General features: G+C 45.1%; 1 protein-coding gene across 1 annotated transcript; it reads right to left on the minus strand.

Annotated features, from left to right (window-relative positions):
• Window positions 1-4387: 4387 nt before the first annotated feature.
• CLDN18 (claudin 18) lies at window positions 4388-10788 on the minus strand (the record flags this gene model as incomplete). The annotated part of the gene is made up of 5 exons (XM_084291846.1): window positions 4388-4565; window positions 5005-5115; window positions 5361-5466; window positions 5796-5960; window positions 10569-10788. The coding sequence occupies 5 exons, from the start codon at window positions 10786-10788 to the stop codon at window positions 4388-4390; spliced, it is 780 nt and encodes a 259-aa protein (XP_084147972.1).
• Between the last annotated feature and the right edge of the window lie 5014 nt (window positions 10789-15802).

Consider the following 15802-nt stretch of genomic DNA (forward strand, 5'->3'; position numbering starts at 1 on the left):
GGTCCCCTGTGGAAACGGGTCCTTTGCACAGCCATGTCACACTGGAGGGTCTATGAGAAAATCAAGGATGTCCTGACAAAACCAGCTAATGCATGCACAGGCAGCTTCCATATTTCAGGTACTGTGACATGGCCATGCCATTTAGGACATCCATGGGGCACACGCATGACCCCCTTCCATGTGTCAATGCAGCACAAATCCACCGAAGTTGCCTGTTGGGCCCTAGCCAGGAGCCTAATGCCATTGGAGTATAAATGCTCTTTGAAAGAATATATTTTGTGTTTTGTTTCTCTCAGTGACATCTGTCTTCATGGAATGCCATTTATTGATAATGCTCTTATAAAGCATGAATACGTGTGGGACAATTAGCAGATAATCAAACCACAGCACTAACGATCTGTGAATGCGATGCAATGCTCCCAAATAACAAAAAGCTGGAAAAAAATAAAGGAAAAGAAAAACCCTATCAAATTTATTCAGCTGGAATATCTCACCCAGAGAGCTATTCTCCCATAATATTTGGTGCAAGCATGGTGTCATAAATCTTAGTGCTATTAATCCATAGACTCATTCATCTCTGTTCAGCTATATAAAAGCAGTAACCTTGTCACTATAGGAAGGAAGATTGGGCTTTTAATTGCATATAGATTTCAGGAGAGTTCTTATCTCATAGTCCAATTTGTAGCTTCAGATATGGGTCCTTGCTTCCCTTGGTCAAAGTCCATGCAAATCTGCCGTGCTCTCATAGACTTATAAATGTTGCAGAAGCTCAGAAAGAACCTATACAGAGCTCTGCTGGCAGATAATACACACAGCCTTTTCAGTGTCTGCTTTATTAGACAAGCCTATATTTAATTAGCTGCTTTGAAGCAGGACGTGCACTTTCAGAGGATGATGAAATTCATGGAAACAAAACTATTGCTGAGTGTGGGCACACACACACTCACATCCTCAACCATGTTTTTTGCTCCAGCTCATCTCCCTTGGCTCTGCGGCTCTACCAAATGCACCCCTTGCCCCATGGTTTGTTGTCGATAAAGGCAAAATAATTGGCAGGAGGTCTTCTGTCCATCACCAGTGGCAGATGCAAAAGGAAATGAGTGATTTCTTCATGGGACCAAGAGGTCCAGAGGAGCTGGGCTCCTGTTATTTCCAGGCTTCTGGGGAGCAAACCTCCTTGTTGCTCCTCAGAGGTTGCTTGCACCTTCAGGCAGCTTGAATATTGTTTTTGTTTGTTTGCTTGTTTGTTTTTTCCAAAATTCTAAGAAATAGGATTTTTTTTCAGTGTAACCCTATCATTTTTAGCCAGCAGAGCTTTAGAGGAAAGCTTGGAAATGGAAATTTTGCTCTCACTAAAGACCAAGAGCTTTCTTTAAGCAGATGGTTTCAGCCACAGGGCTTTCAGGAGTCAGATCAGCTTGGAAGGAGATATTTGGGTCTGTCTCCTGATACAGGGAAACACCAAGTGCTTTCTGCTGAGGAAAGGCAGCTCCATGGCTATGGGCGCTCCTTCTCCCCATGCAGTCATCCCCCTATGCACGATGCTCACCACTTGTGACTGTGCCCATGTAGTGGTGCCCACCAAAAGACTGGGTCCCTTATGACCAACTCAGAACCAAGAGAGGAGCATCTGTAATATCAGGTGCTGCTACATAACAGACCAGCTCATAAATAAATGATTCTTGCCTGCAGAATACGATTTTTATTTTTTTTTAACACTGCAAATTTTCAGCCAAGGTAAGGAAATGAAAACTGGTGCTGGAAGATTAGAAATCTACTGAGGGCAGGAATCAGAGGATCCAGCTCTGCTTCAGCTTTCTGCCACTCTCCATAATGCTCCTGCCCGCAATCTTGTCATCTATATGCCTGCTCCCATCTAAGGGAAACTGAGAGATAGGCAGCTCAGTGTGTTTGTCAGAGTATCTGTGTTGCATAAAAATAAAATGCAACTTTCAAAAGTGTGTCCTTGTAATTTCATGTGTGCATTTTCTTCTTCTCTTCTCTCTTCTCTTCTCTTCTCTTCTCTTCTCTTCTCTTCTCTTCTCTTCTCTTCTCTTCTCTTCTCTTCTCTTCTCTTCTCTTCTCTGTAGTTGTTCTAATGCAGTATTAGTGCATTATGAAATGCACTAATTATGAAGTGCACTAAATGAAAAAGTATTTCTTTTTTTTTTTCTTTTTTTTTTTTTCCTGAGTATTCTTCTGTATTTTTCATTACCTTGTGTACCTCTACCTAACCACCACTTAAGTGTTTCCTATCTAAATTAAACATTCCTGTGCTTTTCAGCCCCTTTCCAGTGGAAGCTGGCAGGAGTGAGAGCATACCAGCAATATTTTTTTTTGCCTTCCTAAGAACAATGAGGTATTTGGAAGTGTTTAATTGCTCCCTTGAAAGTCAGGCAGATGCTGGGCTTACCAAAGTGGTCCCAACCCCCAAAAGCCCTGGGTACCTGCTGAGCTGCACTCCTCAGCACGCCCAGGGAGTTCAAGGAAAATCACTTGGTTTTCCAGCTGGGAAGACCCAGTAAATGCTTTAATCAGATGAATCTGGTTCAGGAGCAGCTGCCTGCAGCTCCCCCGGCAGCTTGTCCACAGTGAGGGCAAATATTCCTACATGGGGCAAGTTTGGCTGAGCAAGAAAGCTGGCAGCTTCTGTTCATGGCGAGGAAAGAACAAATGAAAACAATGATTTGGGGTCGTAAAGGCCTTTTCTTTTTTAATACTAAAGTAAAAAATATAAACAACCAACAAAACAAAACAAAATCCAGCATGCAGAAAAAAAGCAAAAAAGCTAAGTCTATACCGAGATGTGGGGGAAAATCCATCAGAAAGACTGCATATTTAATTTTAAAGGGGACAGTGTTTCTCTTTGCACAACTGAAGTGGTCTCCTTTCAGAACAAATCCTTAAAACAAGTCCTCCACTAGTACAGATGGAAGAGTCAGCACTGGCATCCACTGGTTTCCCCAGGTGGCAGTGGGGACCAGAGTCCCACCGGAGAAAGGGCCAGGACCCTCTGCTGGATGGAAGATCTTCCGCTCTCTCCTCATGGTGGTCACCTCTGCTGACTGGCAGCCCCAGTGCTGACCATTCTCCCTCCACCTCTGAAGGCCAAACTCCAAGGAAATGTTCGGCTCTACCCATGATACCTCCACAACATGAAACTACCCAAGGGACTATCAGTGTTTAGCCAAAACAAATGTGCCTGTGAAAAACTTACAACTGTTATAAGTGGGACGAAAACCTGTTGCAGAAATCTATCAAAATGGCTACTTTGGAGTGTTCAGACTCTTTTTTGCTTTCTCTTTTGCTTATCCCTCAGTACCCTTCACTATGCTCATAGACCCTTTCTTGAGTTCTTATGTCTCTTTCTTCAGCCCCTTTAAATCAATATCCTTTCTTGTGGAGAGGCTGGAAGGGGCAGTGTCCCACCAAGGATTTAATCTTCACATTATTTGGGGAGGAATTAACACAAGAAAGTCCCGATGTTAATAAGGAGTTACACATCTAGTGCTCCCTGGGATTCCTGCTCCAAATGCAACTCTAATTAATTCTAAATGAGAAATTCTTCTGGTTTCATCAACGATCACATCTGCAGGAACACCAGTCACACACAGGTTTTCAGCTACTACAGCAAATGTCTAGCATAGGAATAACAATGGATTATGTATATCCCCCAGTGAGATCTGAAGAAATAAATACACTTTGGTATCACGGGTTATAGAAAATGTCTAAGTAACATAAATCAGATTAAATATCACAGCAGATCAGCACTGTAGTACCACCAGCAAAGCAAAGGTGTGTCTGAGTAGAAATAGTGCCCAGGGAGGAAAAATGCCATGACTACATGGTCTGTATGTATTGGCCATCACCAAAGGGACATGACTTCATTTTCATTCAATACACCACAAAATAATACAGGAGATTTTCAGATTATAATTTCTGCTTTTCACAATGTTTTTGGTTTAGCTTCTTGATTTGTTAAGGCTTTTTTGTATACAATCTCAGTATGTGTTTTTCAATCACAGACATCCAAGGTGACCACAAATGTAACAGGACCATTACTAAATGGGAATTGAAAACTTTTAGGTGAATTAGAAAATGGCACAAGGCAGAATCCTGGTCCTGGCTATCAGAGTTTATATGTAAAATATGAAGAAACTGTTCTACTCTGAAAGCATAGAGACATTACTTTTGCTATAGGCATGCTGAGAGAGAGCATGCCAACAGTCAGCCAAATAAAACCAATGTGGTTAGGATACCACCTCCAAGTGGGGGAAAAACAATAGAAAACACAACCCTATTTACATACTTCTTTGTTTGTGTATACTTGTTTCTAAACTGTAAAATGTTCTGTAAAATACAGCACACCTCAAGCTCAGAAAGTCTACTAGACATAGTCATATTTTGAAGGGTACGAGCGTCCTCCGTCCTCGCTTCGAGGAGCTTCTTCATACCCTTGTCCTTTCCTAGTCTTCGTTTCAGGTTCGTACCCCGAACCAACCTTATAGGGCCCAGTTCTGTAGGAGATGTTCCGCCCCGATGCATTGTAGGACACTGCCTTGTAACTGGAAGAGACATGAGATGTGGCATCAGATGCTGCAGGCTCTGTGACTCCCCTGTGCTGCACCCTGTGTTCCTGTTTGCTGTTGGGTTTTGGGAAACTCTGTACTGTCGTAACTTGGAGTCGCTGAATATGCTAAGCGCCAACCACCCGCAGACAGGCTACAAGTCTCTCTCACGTTTTTTCATAAACCTATCCTTTCTTTCCTGTGAGTAAATCACTGGCTGAGTGAAGGACCTCCCAAGGTCTTCCCCGAGCTTCCTTTTCTTACAGATAAAAGAAACCATTTCCCTCATCAGCTCCTCATAAGACTTGTTAATCATGATAACTTTTGCAATGGGGTCATTATGCCTACACCTGTCTTGTGGTGTACTGGCTGCATGCTATCTTGCCACCCAAGGCCTCACGCAATACCTTCCTGTGTCCACCACAGACAGACTTACCGGGATTCTTCTGGAATCATTCCTCTGCAAGCAAGGCACATCATGATGCCTCCTACGAGGGCCAGGCCGCCTGCCACCCAACCAACAAAGAGGGCTGAGCCAAAAGTGTACCTACAAAACAGCAATGTGCATGGTTACTGCTTTGACCATGCTCCAGGGTGTTTCTTCATTGACATCCCAGTCAATTTGCTCAGACTAATTATCTCCAGTGCAGATAGGAATGAGGTTCATTGAATCTTCCAAGTCATGGGACCAGACTAATATGCACCCGGAGTTTGTTTTTCCTTCAGCTGCAGCATGCCCTGGCCCTGAGGAAATCTGCACCATGGAGCATTCTGAGCTGAACAACCACCTACCTGTTCTGGACGTTCTGCATTCCCTGGTACATGTTGGTTGTGGACATCCAGAAGTTTGTGACCAGCATGTTGGCAAATACAGACACTCCGGTGATGGCACACAGACCTGAGATCAGACAGAAGGGTTGACTGAGACCCATGTAATACAAGTGATCACCTTGGGCCTTGAGGAAACACCTTACAGCTTGGGTGAGACACTGCTTTTTGTCCTGACATGGTACCTTATGGAGAAGTGGGGACCCACTGTGTGTTTGCATTTCTGCCACAATTTCTACATATTTACATTCCAGCAGCAAGAATAAAACTTTATACTTCAAAATCCCAAGTCCTACCAGCAGAAATGCCTGTGACCAGATGTGTTGAAGACTGATCCAGTAATCAATTTCCGGTAAACACAATGATTTGCATGTGGAAGACACAACACCACCCACTTACCTGCAACAATAAACATGATGCCAGAGGTCAGAGTCATGTTGGCTTTTGCAGAATCCTCCATGTTGCCGATACGAATGCATTTCAGAGCAAAAATGCACACAAAAAGGCCAAGGATGCCCAGAACAATACCCACGATCATGAGGGCCCTCACAGCCTGGAACATTGCTGCAAAACAAATTAAGAGCCACAATGAGCAAATGAATTGAGATTTGACAGAGCCTGGGAAGTTTTTAAAGACTATTTATGTATAAAAATAATATATATATATATTATTAAAAAAAAAAAAAAGTTTAATATGCTGAAAGCAAAGACCATCCCATGGAAAATGGGCACCACATCTACTCTCAGCATAATTTGGGATGCCTCTGGAAATGCAGCTGTTTGTCTCAACTTCCCAAAGAGTTGGATGGTTTAAACAACTTCTTTTTGGGAATGTCCATGGGCATTGGTCATGATTTATTCAGCTGAAATTGATGGAAAGGGGTTGGTATACAGCTGGGGCAAGTGTGAATCAGGCTTACGTGGCCTTCTCTATTGCTACTCCAAATAAAGCAGTTCAGCTGATTGCATTTGCATTGAAAAATGTTTCATAGGAGTGGAAAAATCATGACTTTCTAATGTGAGAAAGTTAAAATAAAGCCTAAATTATCCGAAGATACTGATATTCCTACTCATTCTCAGTGTGATAATGGATATTTAACATTGCAGGAATATATCAGGTCCTTAATTTAAATATTGCAGGAGCCCCAAGCTATAGTGCTAGAAATACCACAATTTTCTACCTGCATTTCAAAGTGGAATAGAAACCTTCTTTTCTTCATTTAATTTGTAAGGATTTGCTCATTTTATCTCTCTGTATTTATGTGCGTCGCTGCTGCACCTCTAACTTACATCACACTAATGCTCTGTTGTTGTTTGGCTGATCTGTTTTTTTAAAAAATGGAATTTTTCCATAACTGAACTGATTTGAGAAAGATTTTTTTTTTCCCCAGACTACAATGAGCACAGAGAGCTCCACCCAGCTGTCCATGGTATTCCAACCACTCTGTGACACCAAGCAGAGTTCTGTATGTTCTTCCTTTATAATAAAAACACATGTAACAGGACAAGAGAAAATCACCTTGACCAATGCTGCACATAGACCAAGGGACAGCAACAAGGCTTCAGCAACGACCTCCCCAGCATGTCCTTTGATTGCTTATTTGTAATATTAGACTTGTATACTCCCATCCATGTTAATTAATAGGACACGCAAATGCCCTAGCTCTGAATTTATTGATCATTTTGCCATCAGGGTGGGGTTGCTTGGTTGGAGGCAAGCTGTGATGCTGGTGGGAGCTGAACACTGCTGACCATCAGGCAGCAAAACCCCTCCAGGCTCCTCCTGGCTTAAGTAGAAAAGTAGGGGGAAAAGCAAAGGGGAACATGCACCTTTTAAAATATAGAAGTGAAGGGAAAAGCCTGGGCATTTGAACACCAAGATGATTTTCTAATACGGGCACATATCCTGTCTTGCTTACAGCCTGATACTCCCCACCCTGGCAGAGATAGGAAGGAGGCAGCGCTGGCAGGACACTGGGAGGATGTTGTCAAAAGTATTTCAAAGGCTGTTGTGACTTGGCCAGGACACTTTGAAGCCTCTTTTTGCCCTGCCATGAGCTCTCACAGCCCTGGGTTTGGCTTTGATGCCTCCCTGTGCATGACACTCGGGGAAGATGACAAGAGCTTGTGAGTGACTGAGAGCAACAGGCAACATATCCCACAGCCCCAGTGGCTATGGTAACTCTGCCCATCATCCCTTTTACTGGGCTGACCCAGGGAAGGGAAGGGAACCGTTTACAAGCACTCCCCAGGACAGCAAGGTGTATGGAGCCTGACCAGAACCACATTGGAACCACAACGCCTGGACAAACAGCCATTTGCCATCCCACAAGCTGGGACTACATCACCTTCTCCCATCTGGCAGTCCCACTGGGGCTGCTGCTCTTATGACTCAATTTGCCCTTATCAGCTGATAACAAGTGCTAACGAGCCTGGGATTTTCAATCTCCCATTCATCAGCCCCCAGGTGCGAGCTCACTAGTTATTATTCATCCGAGAACAAGAAGCTGGCGGATATGCCTTATCAGCCCTCAAAAGGTGTTCGTGCAGCACCTGATGCAAAGCAGAGAGCTGTAAAGAGAAGAAAATCACAATACTCATTTGTCTTTACAATCACTAAAGTTTCTTTCTAACTGCTTGGTTTCAGGAGGGGCAACAGAGGCCGATAAGGCAGCATAAGACACTAGGGATCCTGATGGCAGGTCCTTGTAGCCTTCAGGGTCTGCCTCTGGGACAGTCCTTTGTTCCTGGGATGTTTTCTACAGACCTTCTGGTCCCTATGTGCCATCACTAGGGTGGTCCAAGCCCTTCAGGAATAGGTGATCCAAAGCCAAGACCTCACCAGGATATCGTGGGCTCCCAGGAAAGATGTTGCCAGGGCTTTGAGTGCCCGTGAAAGGGCACAATGGACAGGCCAAGCCAAACATCTCCTGCAGACACCGGACTTCTGCAAGAGCACTGAAGTCCGAGTGTGATGGATCTACACTGAAAAGCAGCAATTTGCCACCATCAGAAAGGTGGAGAAGGGACACACGGCAGGGCACAACAAAGTGCAAAGCAATCAGCGGTCACTCCTCTCTGCAGGATGTCAGTGCCACGGGGTTCATTTATGCATTGTTTCTGCAAAAGGATGGCAAGGAAAAGAAAGTGCTCTCAGGTCTGCTGTGGCATTAAGACCCCTTCACCAGGATCCTGGGACCAAAAGTGAGAGCACTGCAGTATGAAGTGAATTCTGGCATCCATCAGAAGTCCTCTGAAGAGAGCTGCTTTTCAAAGGCAGTGACCTCCTCTAGCAGAAAGGAGTGGAAGGCTGCAGACAAACAAAGCAGGAGGCTGAGGAAAATAATTGTACCAGGAGAACTAGCTACCATGCTGCCCTGTAGTTGAAGCCAAGCACAGAAACTACCTGCCTGTCTTTGCATGTGTATTTTGCATGGGATACAATAGCTGTGCTCTTACTTGTGCATATATGATTGCTCGTTTTGCACACACACGATTTCCATACAAAGGGTTTGTCTGCCAGAAAACAGTATCAATGCACATCACCAAAATAAATAAATAAATAAATAAATAAAAGTCTGAAATTTTGAATCAATTTGCATTACTACATTTTTTCAGTCCTAAGTGGAACTGGAGAGCTGTCTTTCCCCCCAGTGTTACTGTGAGTAGTGAAAGGTGATAACAAAGCAACAAAGCAAAGCAACTTAAAGTCATCCAAACTAACACCTCCAGCATTTCTGTTACTAATACAAAATACAAAGGTGAAAATGTAAGTTTATGATGAGTGTGATCAATGGAATATGGAAAGTTTAGGGGAAAACGCTTTTTTTTTCTTTTTAGTTAACTAAATTGAAGCTAGAGCATTCCTTCTCTATGTTTTAAGGTCAGCATCAACTAAATGGGCAGATAAAGAGAATAAAACTGACAGAATATCTATGACACAACAGAAATTGTCTGTGAATGCCTTGCACATTTCTTTGTTGCTTTATCACTTAAAAATAAAATGAAAAGTAGAACCTTGATAATGATAAATCAGCATCGAAGTAATCCTTGCCTCAATGCTCTTTTAAAGCACAACCACATACAGGCAGCATTATTATGATATGTAAATGTAGAGATCAACATGTGCATGTATGGTTTAATAAATATATTTTTTCTGCCAAATGAAATGAGCAATAAGTCACCTGACAATCCCAAGGCTGGAGCCCTAGAAACACATTTATTCCATCACAACCCTCAGGATGGTCACAGCCTGTTCTCAAAAGGCAAAAACCGCACGCCAGCATCCTGGTCTTCAACACAACATTTGCCCCTTCCTTGCAGCAGGGGAGAAGGGTGGGCATACGTGAGGGTACGGGCTGGGAGACTGCCTTGTACTTTCTTCTGCACCAGATGCAAAAGGTCTGCATGCAGTGGTGCTTGCTTGCACCTAGCTGCAACATTTCCCCAAGAGTGAAAAAGGCGCTCAGAACTGTATTTGGTGCTTGGTGGCAGGGCATGGTGCCATAGGGCACAGGGAGGCACAGGGAGCCAGGCTGGCTGCCCCCTTCCCATGGCTCCAGATAGCTCAGGAACACTGGAATACCCTCGCATGCAGGGAGGTGGGAAAAGCTGCTCCTTTTGTACCTGACACCGTGGAAATCACAAGCAAACAAGTAAGTAAAACCCCTCTGCAACCTACTGCTGCAACCACTAAAACTCCACTGTGACTGAGCACACCCTTCCCCTCCTCGCCCTGCCCACACTGCTCAGAGGAAGATTTTTTCCATTGCAGAAAAGATCTGTATTTTATGGGAAAAATAATACAATTGTTTTCAGCAGAAACCACAATTCTAATAACAACACAATAACCGCATGCAGCTGCTTTCCTTGGGCTCTGATCCAAAGGGGCAGAGTGTCTGGAGGTCCAAGCATCCTCACTCTCCTCACATCAGTAACGGAGCTGAGCCCCATGGCACTCATCCAGAGATCACCTACACATGCTCCAAGTTGTGGTCTGCACCAAGTGAAGGTATTATTTTGGTAACAAATACGTGCATATTTTTATGCCCGTGCACCGAGAAGCCTGGAAATTTTATTCCTTGCAATATGCTTTAAAATTGCTGCTCCTGTTTGTGGGTGCAGAGCTACAGGAGAGCTCCTGGGTTAAACCTGGTGCATCTTTTGCCCTACCTGGCAGCCCAAGAATGGTGAAATACGGCCGGCACTCTGTAAAGCCTGAGCTCTGCCGCACGCAGCTCCTCCACAGTCCCTGATACTGGAAGACGGCTGTGACCGGGTTGTCATACAAGTCCTGCGTGCTCCACATATCCATGGCAGTGGACACCATGCACCCCGCAACCCCCAGCGACGAGACGATGAACCCCATCACTTGGCAGATGGTGGTGGACATGGTGTCTCCCCCAGCAAGAGGAGGTGAGACAGCCCCAGGAAGCCACAGACCTAATGGGAGCACCGAAGTCCTCCCAACTGAGCCACCAGAAATGCAGCAACCCTTATCAGATGCTTTCCATTGAGCGGTGTGTTTGCACAAAGTGTTTTTGCAAGATAGTCCGGTTTCACTCTCGCTGGGTCGGTTTGTGCTGGCAGGGCCCGAGATATGAGCTTTTGTCCTTTAGAAGTGCTTGTCCTTCCCGGGCTAAGCGGCCACGCTCGGTCAAGTGTTGGGCAACCCACTCAGAGCTCGCACCAGCCCCCGCTGAAACCCTTCTCTGCCCATCGGGCTCCTGCTGCGTGCTTGGCACAGCGTAAGCATGCTGAGAGGGGCAGGGGGAAAGAGCATGTTCCCATCAGAGCTCAGCATCCATAGCTCACCGCCTCCTTGGCTCTCTGCTTATGCAATGTGGGAGTAAATCTGCCAGCGGTCCAAGATGGGGACACCTCCATGCCCTGATGTCCCTGTGGGCTGTAAAAGAGGTGTGGAGGTGGATAGGGACACCAGTGGTGAGCTTGGTGGGTGGCATGGGGCCTCCACCACAGACAGGGGCATCGCTGCTCCTTGCAGCCTCCTGGGGCATCACCGAGGTCACCTCAAATGCTCATGAGCCCCCAAATTACCCAGCAATGCTCCCCCAGCCCTGTTCTCCTCCAACCCACATCCCTATCACCTATCACGTGGCCCCACCAAAACCCATGTGGGGGACAGGGACCATTCAGAAAGTGCCTTTTTGGAGGTGCTTGTCTGCATTAGGTAGGGCAGTGGTCCTGGAAAATGGGGCAGGGGATATAAAAATTAGGAAATGAATTATCTCTTGGCACAGCGTAGTAGTGCTAGGCTCAGGGGAGTAATATAAATCCGCCATGATGCTCTGCTGATGGAGCACAGTGAGATACAAGGACCTTCCAGACTTCACACTCATCCCTTCTGATCCAAGACCCTGCTCCAAGAGATTTAGTTCAGCCCTGACCTAGAAACAAATTCTTGCTTTATCCAGCCCAGCTCCATGGCACCATCCCTCTCCATATGAACGCCTGGTCAAGACAGTGTGAAAGCTACAAGGAAAGGAGGAGAAGCTGATTTCTGTGGATGGATGATTTACAGTGGGGTTGTTACACATTCGCTATTCCTTCTGGAGAACCCATGGCACCCCTTTTGCTTTTGGGACTGTGCAGAGGGCTGGTGGGCATCAGGCAGAAATGCTTTTGCACTGCAGTCTGGTAGGTCTTGTTATTGCAGCCAAAGACAATTCACATCTTGTGTACAGATCACAGCCATCAAAGCCCTCCAGGGCCAGGCACAAGATGTCTTTGCTTCCAACAGCTTTATTCAAATTTAGTCATTTCCACTGGCAAGTTTACATCAGGGGAAGGGGCAACTCCAACATATCTAAAGGTCAGAAGTAGCCAGCAAAAGAAATAATGTGACCAAAACCCATGGAAGTGAGCCCTCGAGAACAAGAGATGATAGGAGCTGCTCATCCTCAGTGAGGAAGAGGACGCACTCACAAACATCAAACATACCTCATCTGGGGTAATTCATTGTGAAAAGTAAGGGCTGAGGAGGACCTGGAAGCTGGGAGGACAACAAGGGCTAGAATAAGCAATGTAGCCAGCTCCCCATCCTGACCTTTATGGCCCCACAGCCTGTGGCAGATGGGGGCAGGGGAAGGAGTTGCCGAAATGTCCCCATTCCCGAGCATCACTCCAGAAGGGCTGGTTGTGTCCAAGCCTGATGCTGCCCAGCAGGTCCAAAGGACTCCCCTCCTTCTTGCCACCAAGTGCCAAGAGGCCACATCTCTTTTTTTCCAGGCTAGACCACTTCTAGCCATGTCCCAGGGACTGGTGTTCCTCCGGGACATCACTCCTACTCCCAAGGCTGGTGTCACCCCTCAGAGTTTGCGTGCAATGGCTTGCAGAGGTAAACACACACACAAATGGACCCCAGGGCTGGCCACAGCTAAAAATGACCCCTTGGGGAAAATATATGTAGGGATAGTGGAGTGAAATGCAAAGGACATACACTTTCTTCCCATTTTTTTCCCAAGAAGAACCTCCATCCAGCTTGCTGGTGGTGGTGGTCCTGCTGCACGCTGGGTCCCTGTGTTTGCTTTGCTGGGAGGGGAGCACCCACTCCTTCCTCTGAGCCCTTCTGCTGGTTTCAGCTGCCTGCAGCTGGAGCGGCTCTTCCAGCCAGCAAGGCTTGGGCAATGAGGGTCATTCTGAGTCCCAAGCTGAGCAACAAATGAACCCTCAGCCATGCTTAGCACCCCAGGCATTGCTGTATTTGAAGGATTTTTAACTTTTGGAGAGGTTTTTATTTGCTCATCGCTGGGCATATTGCTTCAGGTGCTATCCAGCCATCCCAGCATTACCTGCTTGCCTTTTCTCATGCTCTGATCCGCATCATGTTTGTAGACACGGGACTCAAAGTCCCCACAAGTACCTTCCTTGGTGGCTGTTTGTAGCAAAGTTATGGAGAAAAAAAAAAAAAAAAGAAAAAAAGAAAAAAAGAAAAAAAAAGAAAAAAACACGAACCTGTTTCCATCCCAATCCTTCCTCCAGCCTATTTTCTCTGCCTTTCTGAAATGTTCTTATTTTAAACCCAAATACAGTGTGCTTGTTGTTAATGGTTGCTTCTGAGCAACACAAGATAGGGAAAAAATACATTTCCCTTTGCAAAAAAAAGAACTCTTCAAACCATTTTCCCAGCACCCAGTCCAATAATAGATGATGACCTGGAGGTTTTATCTGAACTTCTGGCTCAGTGCACAACCTGAAAAATCATTGGGTGGTGGGCAGCTGTAGAGCATGTCTCAGCGTCTTTACTACCACCTGATATCCACCTCCAGTCACTCCTGGTGGTTGTCTATGGCCCAGGGTGGCTGCAAGGTAAGGGACCTCTCCCCAGGTATGGACCTGTCATTCAGTCTCCACCAAGGAGGTGGAATTTTGGGGCCAGAGGGCTCGCCCTGCTGCATGGTGATGCTGAACCAAATCAGAGGAAGGGGCACGATGTGGCACATCTCTCGTGAAGACCAAGCTGCCCCACCAAGAAGCAGAGAATGGGGCTGCTCCGCACTCCTAGGCATACCAAATGAGGAAAAGGAAAGGTACTTTGTGACCACTCCCCTCTGCAACCTTTATTTCAGCTCATTCTTGCTTTATCTACCCAGGCGTCAGCTCTGTATTATCTCAAAACCGTTCGCTGGTCCCATTGCAACTCCTGAATGTTATCACTGCCTCTCCCATAAAAATCACCTACAGCTCATGTTGACTTTAAAATTTGCAAATATAACTCACACCCTGGCAGTCAGTTCCAGCTTGTTCAAGCCGAAATAAAGCAAACCCACCCTTTTCTTTCTGTCCCGCCATTGCTATGATGACTTCAGCCTCCTGAAGTATGTGGCCCACAGGTCCATAGCATGAGAAGAGCCGCCCAGCCTTTCTGAACCTTGGCGTGGAAAGGGGTAGTGGCAGCACCCCATCACATCTCAGGCATCCTCTATCTCTCTGGTCTTCAGGTGGTCAAGACAGGTTTTGGAGGTCCCTCAGCAGAGCTGACATGAATGGAGATGCATCCTTCCCCACAAGCCTCTGAGCTGTAGCTCAGCCCCGACACAGCAATTAGCAGTCCCCCTCCTTATGAGCATCCAGCAGAAATGCTGTTTCCTTGGCTAGTGGGCTGCCCAATCTCAAAACACAAAACAAAACAAAACAAAACAAAACTATCCAGAAACACAGAGCAAGGTTTTTCCTAGGACTATGCCAAAAAATGTGAGTTGGTTGTACATAAAAAAATAGAAATAAAGTAATAAAAATAAAATAAAATAAATTAAAATAAAATAAAATAATAATAATAATAGCTACTTTTTAGAATTTCATTAATAGACTGGAAAAAAAAATCCGAGGTAACAAAAGACCCTTCATAGCCTAGAGTTCATGACAAGTCCAAGCAAACTCCTAGAGGACGCAAATACCCTGTCACATAAGCTTGCGTGGCCACTGAAAGTTACCAGCTACAGAAGTTTAACAGGATGCTTTCAGACTCAAAGTTTGCTGTTGGAAAATCTGAAATATTCTTATTTTTTAAGTCACCAGCCTTTTGTTACAGAGCTGAGAGATATCTCTGCTGCCTTTCTGGGAGGGTCAAAAGGGATTTTGTCTCAAGAACAAAATGCCCTTTCAGAAATGGCTGAACAGCTGTAGCTGAAGATGACTGGAAAAAAAAAGAGACCAAAATAGAAAAGAGGAAGATTACTGCTGACATTATCGTAGGTTAACAAACTTGCAAGCAACTGAAGAACTGTCATTTTTGCGGAAAGTGTGACTTCTGCAATAGGTGAAATGATCACCTTCATCAGTGCTCAGCTACCTCTGTTTCTCTATTATTTGTATGTTCAAATTGAGATCGTGTCCTCCAGACAGTCACGGTATGGTCTGCCCACACACCAAAACAAGCAGCAAAAATAATAAGAGAAAGCAAAATCAGAACAAACAGTCTTAGATCTCAAGTGACACATTTCACCAGAGACTGACTGTTTATAGCCGAGCAGTGAGGGGGAAAGACATAAAGTACCTGTTATTTCTCATTTTCATCTATTATCTTGATTTTTCCTCAATCTATTTGAAATTAAAATTCCCAACTAAATTGAAGATAGATGATGGGCAAGGCAAGTTTAATCTTTGCTGTGGGAGCAAGGGATTGAAAAAAAAAATCCTCAGAAACCCAAACTTCGCTGATGTACTCAGGTCACCTCGCTGCTTTGCTGGAGTCCTATTATTTTTATTCACTCCGGCACTATTGTTCCCAATATAAATTGCCATTGTCAGAATAATAAATAGGGGTTTATAATGGAAATGCTGACAAACCATTAACTATGGTGCGGTTTGCAAGGGGGGTTTAATGGAGATCAAGGTGCAGCACGGTTAGAATAAATGTTGCGACAATCTGCTTAAATAATTTCTTT

This window comes from Netta rufina (genome assembly GCF_964035555.1).
Source record: "Netta rufina genome assembly, chromosome: 9".
Lineage (NCBI taxonomy): Eukaryota > Metazoa > Chordata > Aves > Anseriformes > Anatidae > Netta > Netta rufina.